Source organism: Epinephelus lanceolatus, chromosome 12 (genome assembly GCF_041903045.1).
Source record: "Epinephelus lanceolatus isolate andai-2023 chromosome 12, ASM4190304v1, whole genome shotgun sequence".
Taxonomy (NCBI): domain Eukaryota; kingdom Metazoa; phylum Chordata; class Actinopteri; order Perciformes; family Serranidae; genus Epinephelus; species Epinephelus lanceolatus.
In genome coordinates this window covers 22,546,790-22,559,459 of record NC_135745.1, presented here as the reverse complement: position 1 = coordinate 22,559,459, position 12,670 = coordinate 22,546,790, and the positions used below count along the sequence as shown (strand labels likewise).

Below are 12,670 nucleotides of genomic sequence, written 5' to 3'. Positions count from 1 at the left end.
TCTATAATTTTAAAGGGATAGGAATGAGTAGGAAGAAGACAGAAGCTTTCTGCTGCGACTTAAGCTGATGATCACCAATTTTAATTGTGTCTTTAATCATACATTTTGATCTGCTTTAATTCAAAGCACAGGGCAGGACTGTATGTAGATTTTTAGTATGAGTGGCTGTGGAGAGGATTAAACCCGCCCACCCCTGTCAATAGCTGTCAGCCCCATCAAACAAAGGGGCGTACATTTCCAGCAGTTTTCAAAGTGAGCCAAGTTTTCTTGAAAAAGGTTCCTTGTGTTTGCCACTTGTCCTCACGTGTTTTTGAAGCCAAAAGGGAATGTCAACCATACCCGCCAGTTATTTCCCCTCACTGAAAGAGTACTACTCTGAACAGATGAAGTCAAATTGGATCAGAAGCGACGTGGAGCTTCTGCAGAAACTCTTTACCAAAAACATTTTACAACCTAAGCTGCAGTGTAAACAGAAAACATCTTGAAGGCAAATAAGTGTTTGTCCCAATTTTTTCAGGTAAATTTATATTAGTGTTTTTTTTGTGTTTAATAACTGCATACACTGATTTTTTACAGTGGTTTTGACACATTTCCACATGAGACAGGGTTTGGCAGCAGAACATAAATTATATATTTATTATTTTAAATACATCTTCAGTTTTTATATGGGGGGTAAAAGTAGGCCTTGTGATCCCAGAACATATGATGCCATTTTACTAGATGACATTCTTATGAATACCCTTGAGCACACAATGTGTCTTGGGCTGTGAAGCAGCTCATCCTGTCAGTCTGTAAAAGCTAACGTTAGCTCAGGCAGCTACAGTGTAGAGCTGTCAACAGCATCAGGGGTCAGATATCAGAAATGTTCACAGTGTAAGACGTTACTAAGCAGCTATTTTCTGTTACTACAATAAGGTGTCATGATTTTACTTGGAACTATTTGGTAATGTCAAGTGTAAAACAAATGTACTGTCATACTACATCTGAGCTAAATCGGACAGTTTTTCTGTAGAAAACAAGCTTGTTTACTGTTTGGTGTACTTGGAGTTTAAGAAACTGGTTTGGGAAGAAACAAAAGCCTGGGAGGACCCCAACAACAAGCAACCTCATCATTTTATCTGATTGTTTTCATGTTGGAACTAGATAAGTTTGTGATTATGCTTGATACAAACATCTTGTTAAATACAATGCAGACACATAAAGGCCTGGAGTTTAATTAACCTACAAATATGATCAAAATCAAAATCTCACTTGGAATATTGGTCCAAAAATAAAACAACACATAACCACCACAATCAGGTATTTTCCTCGAATTGCACAACCCTAGGAGAAGGCATTTCTTATTTCATGAGATGTTTGACAGCTAGTTCATCAGTCTTGTTAGGTCTTGAAAATGTCACCAAGTGTCTGTTCCAAGCAGCAGGTTTAATTACTGATCTGGATGATATTGCTTAGGAATACCTTGGACCCTTTGAAACTTGGAAAACAAACCAATCGGGAAAACTAAACTAAAATATTTCACCCTCCCTTTTACATTTGTTTTACTGACAAAATGGTTGCCACATGAATACACCATTCAGGTGAGAAAAACCAAAGAAATACAAACCCCCCCCCCCCCCCCAAAAATGTAAGAAAATAGAGGAAAATGCTCATTGTCATTTCCCGAAACACAACCTGACAAATTCAAATGTCTAGTTTTGCCCGACAAACACTCCTAAACCCAAAGTTATTAACTTTATTATTACAGAATACTTAGAAGCTAGCAAATGTTTGCCTTTACGTAGCTGGAACTAGGGATGCACCAGTTAATTGGCTGAACGTCTGTATCCACTGATATTCACCTTGTTGACTGCCATTGGCCTATCGGCAAATAAGGTAATATTTGTATTTGTTTCATATTTGTAATGTTGTGTCATGTCAATTTTGTGCAGGCTAAAAAGCAAGGCTCGAGACTAATGGCGCCCTGTCTTCCCAGGGACAATAAAATAGTGTTTGGGATGAGCAGAGATCTACCCTGGGATGTCGTCAGGACGAAAGAACTCAGGAAACTCCCTGATAATGTGACGTTGTAATCAACACATTTGTGTTTTTATCAATGTTTTTACAGCATTATAAACAGATATTAAAGAGGGAATAATTATATATATATATATATATATATATATATACACACACATATACATATTTAAAAAAATCTCATGAAGCAGTTCTTTTAAGAAAACATTTTCATGTGAATTAAAGTTAAGTTTGTTCCATGAATACGTATGATTGAATTTGTGCTTGTACAATAACTTCAGTTATTGTTTTTTAAATGAAGATTTCTTTGTTTCCATGGCACAAAAGGGGGAATAAATAACAAAAACAACAACAACAAAATATTGGTATTGTGAATCGTTTATCAGCCAAATTGTTATTTTAAACATTGATATCAGCCCACAATTTCACAATCCCTAGCTGGAACCAGTGAATTTTAGGCCTTTGACACTAAACACTGAGTTAATCCATTACCAAACAGTTTCTGGTTAATGAGCCAACCATTTCAGCTTTAGTCCATATGATTGCAGAGTCAAATCTTTTAGCAGACCTTTGTATTTAAAATCAGTGACATTTAGTTTTTGTCAAAAAACTAATTGAAGATCCTGTTGGTGGGTTTTAGACAACAAGGTGTTTACTGACTGTTAATAATAGAAAAGAGTAGGCCAAGACTATCTTGCTCAAAATTACATTTTCTGTATTATTTGTTAATGATTCTGACTCTATCCTATGAATGCCAAAAAAGACTAGGATATTTGACATAGCAAAAGCTAGTTTAAACTTTACTTCCCAGTTAACTTGCAAATATTCAGCTTGTGTGTTCAAACAGTTGGCCTGTTCTAAGAGCAGATCTTCTTTTGCTCCCTGGGGGTGATTCATGTAAAAGTTTGCATTGTTTGAATGCTTAAGTTACCCGACAACTGCATACCTGCTATAAGATATCCAGGTGAATGTGTTGTATAGAGACAGACACATCACTCTAGCTGTAACAAGGAAGAGTGTGCGTAGAGACCCGGTCAGACCCAGAATAGTTGAACACACCCAGGAAGCACAGTTACACCTATTTTTTTTACTCTAGCCTTTTCTTGTAGGCCGGCACCAAAACCCCTTTTGATAGCTTTGCTAAGCAACTAGTCAACCTGAATGTCACTTGATAGACACTTGATATCAAACCCTCAGCAGCAAAGGACTACATATGCCTGTCATGTCATCAGTTTCACTGAAAGCCTTTAAATTCATCTGAGGAACTTGGGCTAATCATGATATTCGACACTGTGTATTTCCTGTCATTTAATTACCTAATAATGCTACATTAGCACACCGTAAGGGCTGCCTAGCTCAAGTCCATTTTGGCTAACGTTAAAACGGTAACGTTACGATTATGTGACTCACATCGAGCCTAACCAGCCTGAGATGTACTGTCTTTATAGCTGATACTACGTCTATAACTATTAGTTATATATCCAAAGATAGCCTGACAGATTGCCCTCCGTGAGAGCTTCATGGTGACAGTTCATATTGCTGACAAACTGGTTAACAGGGTAGCAGGGACGCTAACGAGCTAGTAGGTCAATTTTGGCTGTGGATACACCTCGCCAGCTGGTCGGGTTGCAAGATGTCCTCTGCCTTGTTGTTGATGAAGCCACTAGCCTAGCCTACTTTGTTTTTAGCCACAACGGCAACTGGCTTTGATCCGCTAACCGTCAAGCTAAGCTAACGTTAGCAGACCTGACGTTAGCACTGGGCAATAAAGTGCTAAACTTGAGTGTGACTTTGTGTCATACCTTTATAGTGGACACGGAGATTGTTCTGAGAGAGTCCGATGTAGCTAAACTTGTCCTTCGGGCTCCAGGAGCGGGGAAGCGGAGTCTCATTTTCATTAACGGCTGGATAGAGCCGTCGGAGTCGCTGGTTGAGCTCCTTTTCCTGCTCGTTCAGAGCCGAGTCTCCATGGACAACAACCGACATTAGAAACCCACAGCCCGACGACTGTCCAGACATGGCTACGACACGAGTTTTAGTAAATTGGCTTGTAAGCAACAAGCCAGAGCCACTTGTGTCAGTCAGTGTCAAGTTTTAAAGGGAGGTTTAGCAAAGCTAGCTAGCAGGCTAAGCTAACTGGCTTCGCTGGTCGTAGAGAGGCAGCCAGAGCTGGTTAGTCGAGTAGCTAACCTGGCTGGCGCGTTTAGCTTGGCCAGCAAAGGCGAAGCGATCGCTGAAATGGCTCAGGCTGACATTAGCTGACACAAAGCCACAAATAGAGACACTAGAAGCAGACTGCCTGCCGCGCAGGAACCGAAGAAAGTAGTTAAAAGACAGAGGAGCAGGTCGTCGTTGGGAGCAAAGTAAGAAGTAACGTTAGCGTTAACGGATCGACAAAGTATAATGAGCTCAGCTAGCCTCGATCTTTTGTTTGTTGTCGGAGCGTTATCCGCAAATCTGATTGGCTGAGAGCTGCTCCACTCACTTCCTATGGGAATGTGAATAAATACACAGAATGGACAGTGAATGTACAGCAGATACACAGTGATGTGTTAAAGCTGGACAAAAACTATCTATAGTAGTTTAGTTACAGGGAGTCACCATCGTCATGGTTATTATTGTGTATTTATCACCTATACTGAAGTATTATTACTAATATTATCAGGCCATTATTTAAGTTTCCTTGAATCATTTATGCTACTTCTTAACTCTTTCATTTCATTTCATTTATTTGACCCATATCACATGGTATGGAGCACAAACATTATGTACAGTCTGCATTACTTAACCTCCTGAGACCTGAACATTTGTTTGGTATGCATTTTTAATTTCTCCTAGCTATTTGGGATCAGTGGGACCTGATGACTACAAAAAACTAAAATTCTCAACGATATTTAAGTCCTCAAAAGAGACACCAATAAAATCTTAATGTCTTCAAACCAGTACTTCCAAATGAACAACACCTTAGGTTGTTGCTGTTGCTAAAATTGGTCAAATTTGTTGCCATATTGAACATTATTAACTGCAAATAAACAAGTTTCAACCATAAAATGTGATCAGGTTTTGTCTACTTGTGTTTCAGGATCAACTGCAGACTGACTTGGCAGAGATGGCTGCCATCTTGTTTTTACATGGATTAGTGTATTGTGCTCTTACTACCACTAGATGGCACAAAAAGTGTCCACGAACGAGGACAACAGGTCTTAATTCAGTAGAATGAAGTATAAGGTCAAGAAGCCTAAACTCAAAATGTGATGAGGAGGGACATTCTTAAAAAAACACCTAGTTTACAAATACTGTAAAACTTCAGTTGAAAGCCTAGACCCAATTAAACTCAGTCCTAGTCCCTTTTACTAGCCCAGTGTAGCTACACATTTTGACAAATAAACACCTGTCTCAATTAGACACCTCTTCTGGTTGCCAAGCAGTTTATACTTTGTAGAAGTTCTTCAGATGTATAAAACTGGGTTGTTGGCTACCTCAATTTATGTTTGCATTCCTCGATTGCCCTGTAAGTTATTCATATTCCTTCAGTCTGTAAGGGTCCTCAGATCAAAAGAATCAAAAGTGTTTGTCATAAAAATGAATTCTAGTTGTGAGTATTGTTTTAACAGGATCACGTGGTGCTGTGTCAGTATGACAAGTGCCGTAACCCTCAAATTCCATAACTCACCCCCTCCCCCCGTTGATGCGCCGTCTGTCGGAGCTAGATCAAATAAATTATTAATAACTGATATATTTATTATCTGAAGCCTACTTTTTTTAAAGTAATATTCATACTGGTTTAAATAAACAATTTAATTGTACTTTCCCATGTTTACTGAGCAACAGTTTTGTGTGAAAGGAATTAAAGGCCTATCCCAGATATAGGCCTGTTGATTTCAGTGATTTAAGCAAATAATAGCCTGGGTTACTAATTGAAGTTTCACAGTAACATTTGGCTTATCTGATCGTAATGACAAAATCAGGTTGCAGTCTGCTTCTCTAAACTGGGGGCGTGCCGACTGACATGTACTGAAGGTGATACACTGATATTGATAAGTACTCCATAAAACCTCATTCCAAAAAATCCGAACTACCCCTTTAAATGACCCCAAACTAATTAACACACTGACCTTAGTGTCTTTAGGACCCCTGAGGGTCTATGGCCTCGGGACAGTTGCTTGGTTGATTATCTATCCAGTAGCTGCCGAGAGGATAACACCCCAGCAAAACTTACTAGCGACAAATATCTAGAACACTACAGCATCATTCAACAAATGGTTGGCAGTAGCATATTATTTATAATTGCCAGTGTATGAACTAAAAATAAAAACAGTCCTGTAAGCCATCTCGTCTTGTCATGTTTTTGTTTCTTACAGCTCTGATCAGAGTTAGACTACAGACTGAAGAGAGTTTTTTTTTTTCGAGTTGGCTTGCACCGCCTGTGAAAGTCCCTCACACCAACATGTGGGAATGTTCATTGCATCACTAAGAAGGAATCTGAAATGATGTTACGGTCCCTGTAGGGAAGCACTTGTTCAGATTCAGATTCAGACTCCCCTGGAAAACACAAACGGTAGAAGGCCAGGACTGTTTATCATCAGCAAGACGTATGTTGTAGAAGCAGAGCGGGGACAAAGTGTTCTGGGAAAAGATCCTCACTGTTTGTTTTATACTCTACTTGGACAACTGGCCGGGTAGAGTTTAACAGCATCATTACAGTGATGGAAGAAATACTTTAAACCATGTAGATAACCTAATATCACTGCAGTACAAGTGGAATTCAAAACCAGTAGCAGGAAGTACATTTACTCTGGAATATTTGTATTTCATGTTACACTTATTTTACATTTTACTGCACTGCATTTATTTAGCAGCTACTGTTTTGTTTTTTAGTTCAAGATTTTAGATTTAAAAAAAACAAAATAAAACACATAATGAGCACAAGTGGCAACCCCAACTGCAGTTCCTCTAATGGCCACTTGAGGGTGGCTCCAAAAGCGAATCAGTCCCCAAAGACCTCCATGTTAAAATGCCCAACTTTACAGCAGAAATAAACATGTTAAACAGTGTTGGTCTCTGTCGTTAATTTCAACATTTATGACAACTGTACAGGGCTGAATTTTTTTATAACTCACCTGTTTACATTTTATCAAGGTCCAGAGATACTTAAGGCAGTGCTGCTTGAGCGCCAAGCTGTCTGCGAGGCATCGCCACGTGAATCAGGTCGTCCATGAATCAGGTACACCCGTTGCACCTCCATAGCTCCAGCCTCTGGTTACTTCTGGCTTCAAAAAAATACAAGATGGCAACGGCCTAAAATTGGTGGCATTATGGTAGCTACGGAGCCCAATGTCTTTTTAACATCATAGGCCCTGTTTACACCCGATATTAACGTACGCTTTGGGTGATCCGAAGAAGGAAGGAATGCAGATTTTTTGGTTATACTCCATGCACAATTAAGAGCACAATATGAGTTGAAATGATGGTGTCTTTAAAGGCACCCTGTGGAGTTTCTGACCACCAGTAGTGCAATGGAACGATGTTTTCAGGTAGCGTCCCTGTTTTGTTTAAATGCATGATACAGGCACAAACAGTTATTGGTAACATGCAAAGAAACTTAGCAATGCACCAGCAAGGGCCTGAAAGGGGAGACTGCTAGCTAGTAAACATTACACTTTTCAAAAATAATCTGCTTTGCATATATTTTAAGAGAAAAGAGACGCAGTCAACATGTTTTTTAGACCTCAAAGATGCACAAAATGTGCTTTGGTGAGAAACAAGAAAACTCCATGTAGCATCTTCAAGATAAACCTGCATCATTATGTAACTGTGAGGCACAATGTCTGGCTTTAAAGCTTTTATTATTTATCTTGTACTTACATGGTGCACATTTCTTACATAAATGTGTGCTTAATTGAGTTACTACAGAGTAATTATCAATCACCAAATAATACACACAATGCACAGAGTGTTAGGGGGTGGGCGGTTGCTAGGGGTCCACAGCTCATTCTTGCCCTGTGCTCCACAGAGGCTTTTTTCTGGCCCTGACTTTTGCAGTTCAGACACCCTGACGTGAGTTGTAATAACAGCATGGCGGTTTAATTTGACTTCCAAATTATTTGTGTAAACACCCCTGCAGCCTCTGTATCATCATTTGGCTCAACAATCTGCGAGTTTGATTCGAAGCAGAGACGATTCCACCAGGTCTGGAATTCTGGAGTGTCACTGAAATTATTTTTCCATAATGGAGTTTCTGTTTTCTTTGACAGAGACATAAACAGGGAAGGAGACAATCTGGTGAAGCAGTGCAGGGTCATCAGTCCTTCTGTGTCATTAGAGAGGAGGGGAGAGCTGTCACAGCACCCTCTGGTGGTTCAGGTTTGACCCGACATCACCACAGAGAAACTGAAATGAGGAATAATGCAATAGACTGCAGTGTAGACTGAACTGAGCATGGCCTCCTCCTCCAGGTTATAAGTTCTGAAAGCAATTTCAGATTTCTTTAAATTATTAGAAACATTTGAACTGCCAGACTTTTAACCAGAGCCAGCAGAACTGGACATACAACTGCCTCAGTCGCCTTACATTGACAATGTGTTTTAGAATTTATTGGTTGGTGACACCAGTTTTAGCGGGAACTACCACAGAAACTGGTTTGAGTATTTTTCCAGGAGTTTATAGCTGCGATTACCATAGATTACTATACTTTTCTTTTTACTTCTAGGTCATATTGCAGCTTCTCTTACACAGTATGTACTGCTGCATGGAGTGTGCACACAACTGGGATATACTACTTCATCATAACTTTGTGCCTTGAACTCTGACCCTTTTGCTCACCCTGGAGATTAAATTAAAAAAACACCATTAGCCAAGCTTGCCAGAGACAGATGTCAACCCAGAGAGCTCTGCTGCTGTTACTTTTCAATGTGAGTTTTAAGTTTTAAATAATAGCTGCATACATTGTAGACTGTATTATAATCATGACAGTAAAATAACATAGGCAGTTCTCTGTCACTGCTATTTCAAAGTTATGTCCTTTTGTTGTTGGACGATTTTATTCACTTAAACAGTTCATATTTTTAATTATTACTATTCAAGTAGTCATCAGTCACTTGGATGAGCTGTCATCAATTATTGCTGATCCTGACAGCTGTCAAAATGAGCTGTCAGTGAGCTGTCATCTGTGTGTGGCTCAGTCGATGTGACGTATCTTCTGCTGTGCAGAGGATTATGGGTCAGAGTAGCCAGAAAAACATGCTGGCCAGTGTACTGAACAATGTGACCTGATGCAGTAGGACATTCTGGTATTTTTGGCATATTACGTGTTGGGACATACTGAATCTTTTTCTGGCATACTAAATAGTATGGTAGTATTGGTATTGGAATTCACAGTGAATGTCTGTCTGTCTGTCTGTAGACAGATTTATCAATGTGATAGCTTTGCAACCATGCATGATGCCATCAAGAAACTGAACAGTTGTGTATTTCAAGATCAAAATGAAGGTGGAGTTTGAAGATTGGTGTGGCCTGGGAAATGTAGCCAGAGGTAGGGGGGTAGGAGGTAGGGAAGGAGCCATGGCCCCGCAACATTACCCCCCTGGCTCACAAAACTTTAAGTCCCTGACAGACTAAACTGTCGGTCGGCAGTCAGTCAATGCTGGGCCGACGATGAACGTCTGTCGCCCTAGTCGTTGCTGTGTGTCCCGCACCGTTGCCCCTTATCTTTCCTTTTTGGCTGACTCAGCATGTTGAATCAGCATCTGCGCCAACAGCTGAGCCTGATGGTGAATGAAATGACATTGATTGGCAGTTCAGCTCAGCGCACAAGAAGAGAAACGGAAGTGAGGAAAGTAAACAAACAGCTAAAGTCAAAAAGGAGTGAGACAAAAACAAGCTTGTTAAGGAGGTAAGATTATTTTTCATTAGCATTTTAGCTCTTTAGCAGAAATGTTTTTTGATGTTTGTGTCATTGTTCACCGGTGCATGGTAAATATGCTCTGTTCTTTTAACTTGTGTTGTTAATGTGCTAACTAGCATCAAGACACTCTTCAGTTTCCCTTTTTGAATGACAGTGACAGACTACTGCTTTCTGTTGCTATGGAGACTTTTTCCTTTCACACAGGCGCAAAACATATGTTACGGCTGTTGGCTGTAGTCTTTGTCATGTGATCAAGTGTAACTTTTTTTACGTGGCAACGTCAGGCAAGGTAGCAGGGGGCCTTTGCTGCTGCTAGCTCTCTAAAGTCGGTTCAGTGAGTCTGGGCTTTTACACGTGTGCAGTTGAGATCACAGTGAAGGCAGGGTTTAAAGATAAGTGTGGTCCAAGCAAAGGCGACAGGAGTAGGGGGGTAGGAAGTAGGAAAGGGGTCCCTGTCCCTCCACTTTACACTCTCAGATTGCTATAGAGACTGGACTGATCCCAACACAAGATGGTTCCTAGTTTTAAGATCTTATTGATTAATTTTACAGGGTCTTTCTCACCCTGTAAAAGAAAAAAAGGCTGGCTGAGTTGGTTTCATCTTTTAAATCACCTTTAACAGGCTTTACCTGGTAACCATTTTTTCCAGGATCAAACTATTGTATATCTCGTGTCTCCTCAGTATGCCTCTATCAAGGTGAAAAACATCCTGATCTCCCTTTTTGGTGCATTAAAAGTATTTTTCCCAGTTGACAACACTCTGCTGCTCATGCAGATTTCAAGAACTGTCAGGACTTCATGATGTTAAAGTTCACATTTGATGCTTTTATGGCTGTAACACAATCTGAAACAAATGAGATCCACAGGTGTCAGAGACAGTAATTATTAACACCTTAAATACCTTCAGGTTTCTCACTACAACAGTCGGCCGATATGCATAATATTTAGCAGATTCCACCAGAACTGGCATTAAAGTTTCAGCTAAATCTGACACTTTGAGCTCTATCAGGTAATTAGTCAGCTACCAAGCTAAACAAAGCACAAATTAACATGTATAATAATGAAAAGCCCCAAACTGTGAGCTCCATTTGTAATGTACAGAATGTGCTTGCTCTCTTCTCCAATAAAGAAAAGGAGCATTTTTTTCTGCTATTGAAGTGTTTCCATGGTCAGTTACACAGTAACATCCCCATTAGTGAATTCTGGAGATCCATCGTCAAGCATATTCAAAGCAAACCATTGCCCATTCATCTGGTCCCATTACGGAGGCATGCAGTCCCACAACTCATGGCAGATACACTGGCAGAAGCCGTACACCATGATCATGACAAGGCTGGCAGGAACCAGGCTCACCAGCAGCACCCCGAGCGTTGTCCTCTGCATGATGAGCAGGTAAACCCCCATGGGCAGTGAGCTGAAGTACAGCAGCCCTAGCACCCACACCAGAGCCCGAGCCGAGGTCTGGCACAGGAGGGCCGCACAGTTCCACACCGTCCACCTCTGCGTGATGGACGCCATGGAGTCCAGACTTGATGAGCGGTAGCCTCGGTTTGATGTGTGAGATCCATGTGGCTGGTGGTGGAGGTGGAGGTCCTGTGTGGAAATAGGCATTGGCGGAGGCTCCATGATGGTAATGACCACAAAGTTAGGGGACCCTCGAATGGAGGAGTAGGTGGTGGAGGAAGAAGACGCAGATGAGGAGGAGGAAGGGGGCATCACAGGTAGGTTGCTGCCCATCAGCGAGCTCAGGCGCCTGGGGCTGAGGAGCAGCTCCGTGGTCGCCTCCTGGTGGAAGTGCAGGTTCCTTTGATTCCTGCTTTGGAGGGCCAGTGCCGCCACCAGGTTGCAGTCATCTGGCAGGCTGCTCACCGCCTCTCCAGGCAGTCTGGTTATGTAGCGGCAGAATGGGCACACAACAGCATTGGGAGGTGACTCACCCAGGTCCAGGATCTTAGCGAGGCATTTGGCGCACAGACGATGGCAGCACTCGAGCACCTTTGGCCTACGACTTGTCAGGTTGTACGCACAGTAGCAGATCTTACACTCCAGCTCCTCTGTGCTCAGTATGTCCACATGGCCACCACCACCTCCACCATCCTCAGGGCTTTGCAGCTCAATCGTCATCCTCCCCCTGAACTCTATCCTGCGTCGAGATCAACAGAAAAATCCAACCAACAGCTCAGGTCCAGGCTCAGCAGCGAGGGGCACGGCAAGTTTCCCATAGATGGAGACGGTGACAATGGTCCACTCCACTGAAGGTCTGGGGTTCATTATGGCTGTCCAACAGGCTCCTGCAGTGTATGTGTGTGTGTGTGTGTGTGTGTGTGTGAGAGAGAGAGAGTGAGAGATTTGGGAGCTGATGAGGGAAGCCCCTCGTGAGTTCTGGCCTCTGGGGTTGGCCTGCCTCTGAGCAGTTGGGGTAACGCTGCTTCGTTTGGGGCAAAAAAGCCTTTCATAGGCCGCATGAAAAAAAGGGAGAGAAAGTGAGAGAGACAGAAAGAAAGACATGAGAGAGAAAGAGAGAGAGGGAGAGAGGGAGAGAGATAACTGTTAACACAGCATTAGAAGAGAACAAACAGAGGCGAACGGACAACAAAGCAAAGCCTGTACAAACCAGAGCTGGAATTTTCGAGCCTGATCTTTTGTTGCTCAGTGAAATTCAGTCCAATTAGTGGCTCACACACACACACACACACACACACACACACACACGAAACACACACAAATATAGTGTCTGCACGATACGTTTAA

General features: G+C 41.6%; 2 protein-coding genes across 3 annotated transcripts in view; both read right to left on the bottom strand.

Moving 5' to 3' along the window:
• ranbp9 (RAN binding protein 9) overlaps positions 1 to 4,479 on the bottom strand; it is a 33,106-nt gene extending 28,627 nt beyond the window's left edge. Inside the window, exon 1 of one of the 2 annotated variants that reach the window (XM_033650446.2) lies at positions 3,819 to 4,479. In XM_033650446.2, the coding sequence (XP_033506337.1) occupies positions 3,819 to 4,035 (217 nt within the window). In that variant the 5' untranslated portion in view covers positions 4,036 to 4,479. The remainder of the gene's footprint in view (positions 1 to 3,818) is intronic. The other variant, XM_033650448.2, reaches the window with a different exon arrangement.
• Positions 4,480 to 10,677: 6,198 nt separating this feature from the next.
• Positions 10,678 to 12,287, bottom strand: rnf182 (ring finger protein 182). Its single transcript, XM_033650460.2, has one exon. The coding sequence runs from the start codon at positions 12,041 to 12,043 to the stop codon at positions 11,180 to 11,182; it is 864 nt and encodes a 287-aa protein (XP_033506351.1). The 5' UTR covers positions 12,044 to 12,287; the 3' UTR covers positions 10,678 to 11,179.
• Between the last annotated feature and the right edge of the window lie 383 nt (positions 12,288 to 12,670).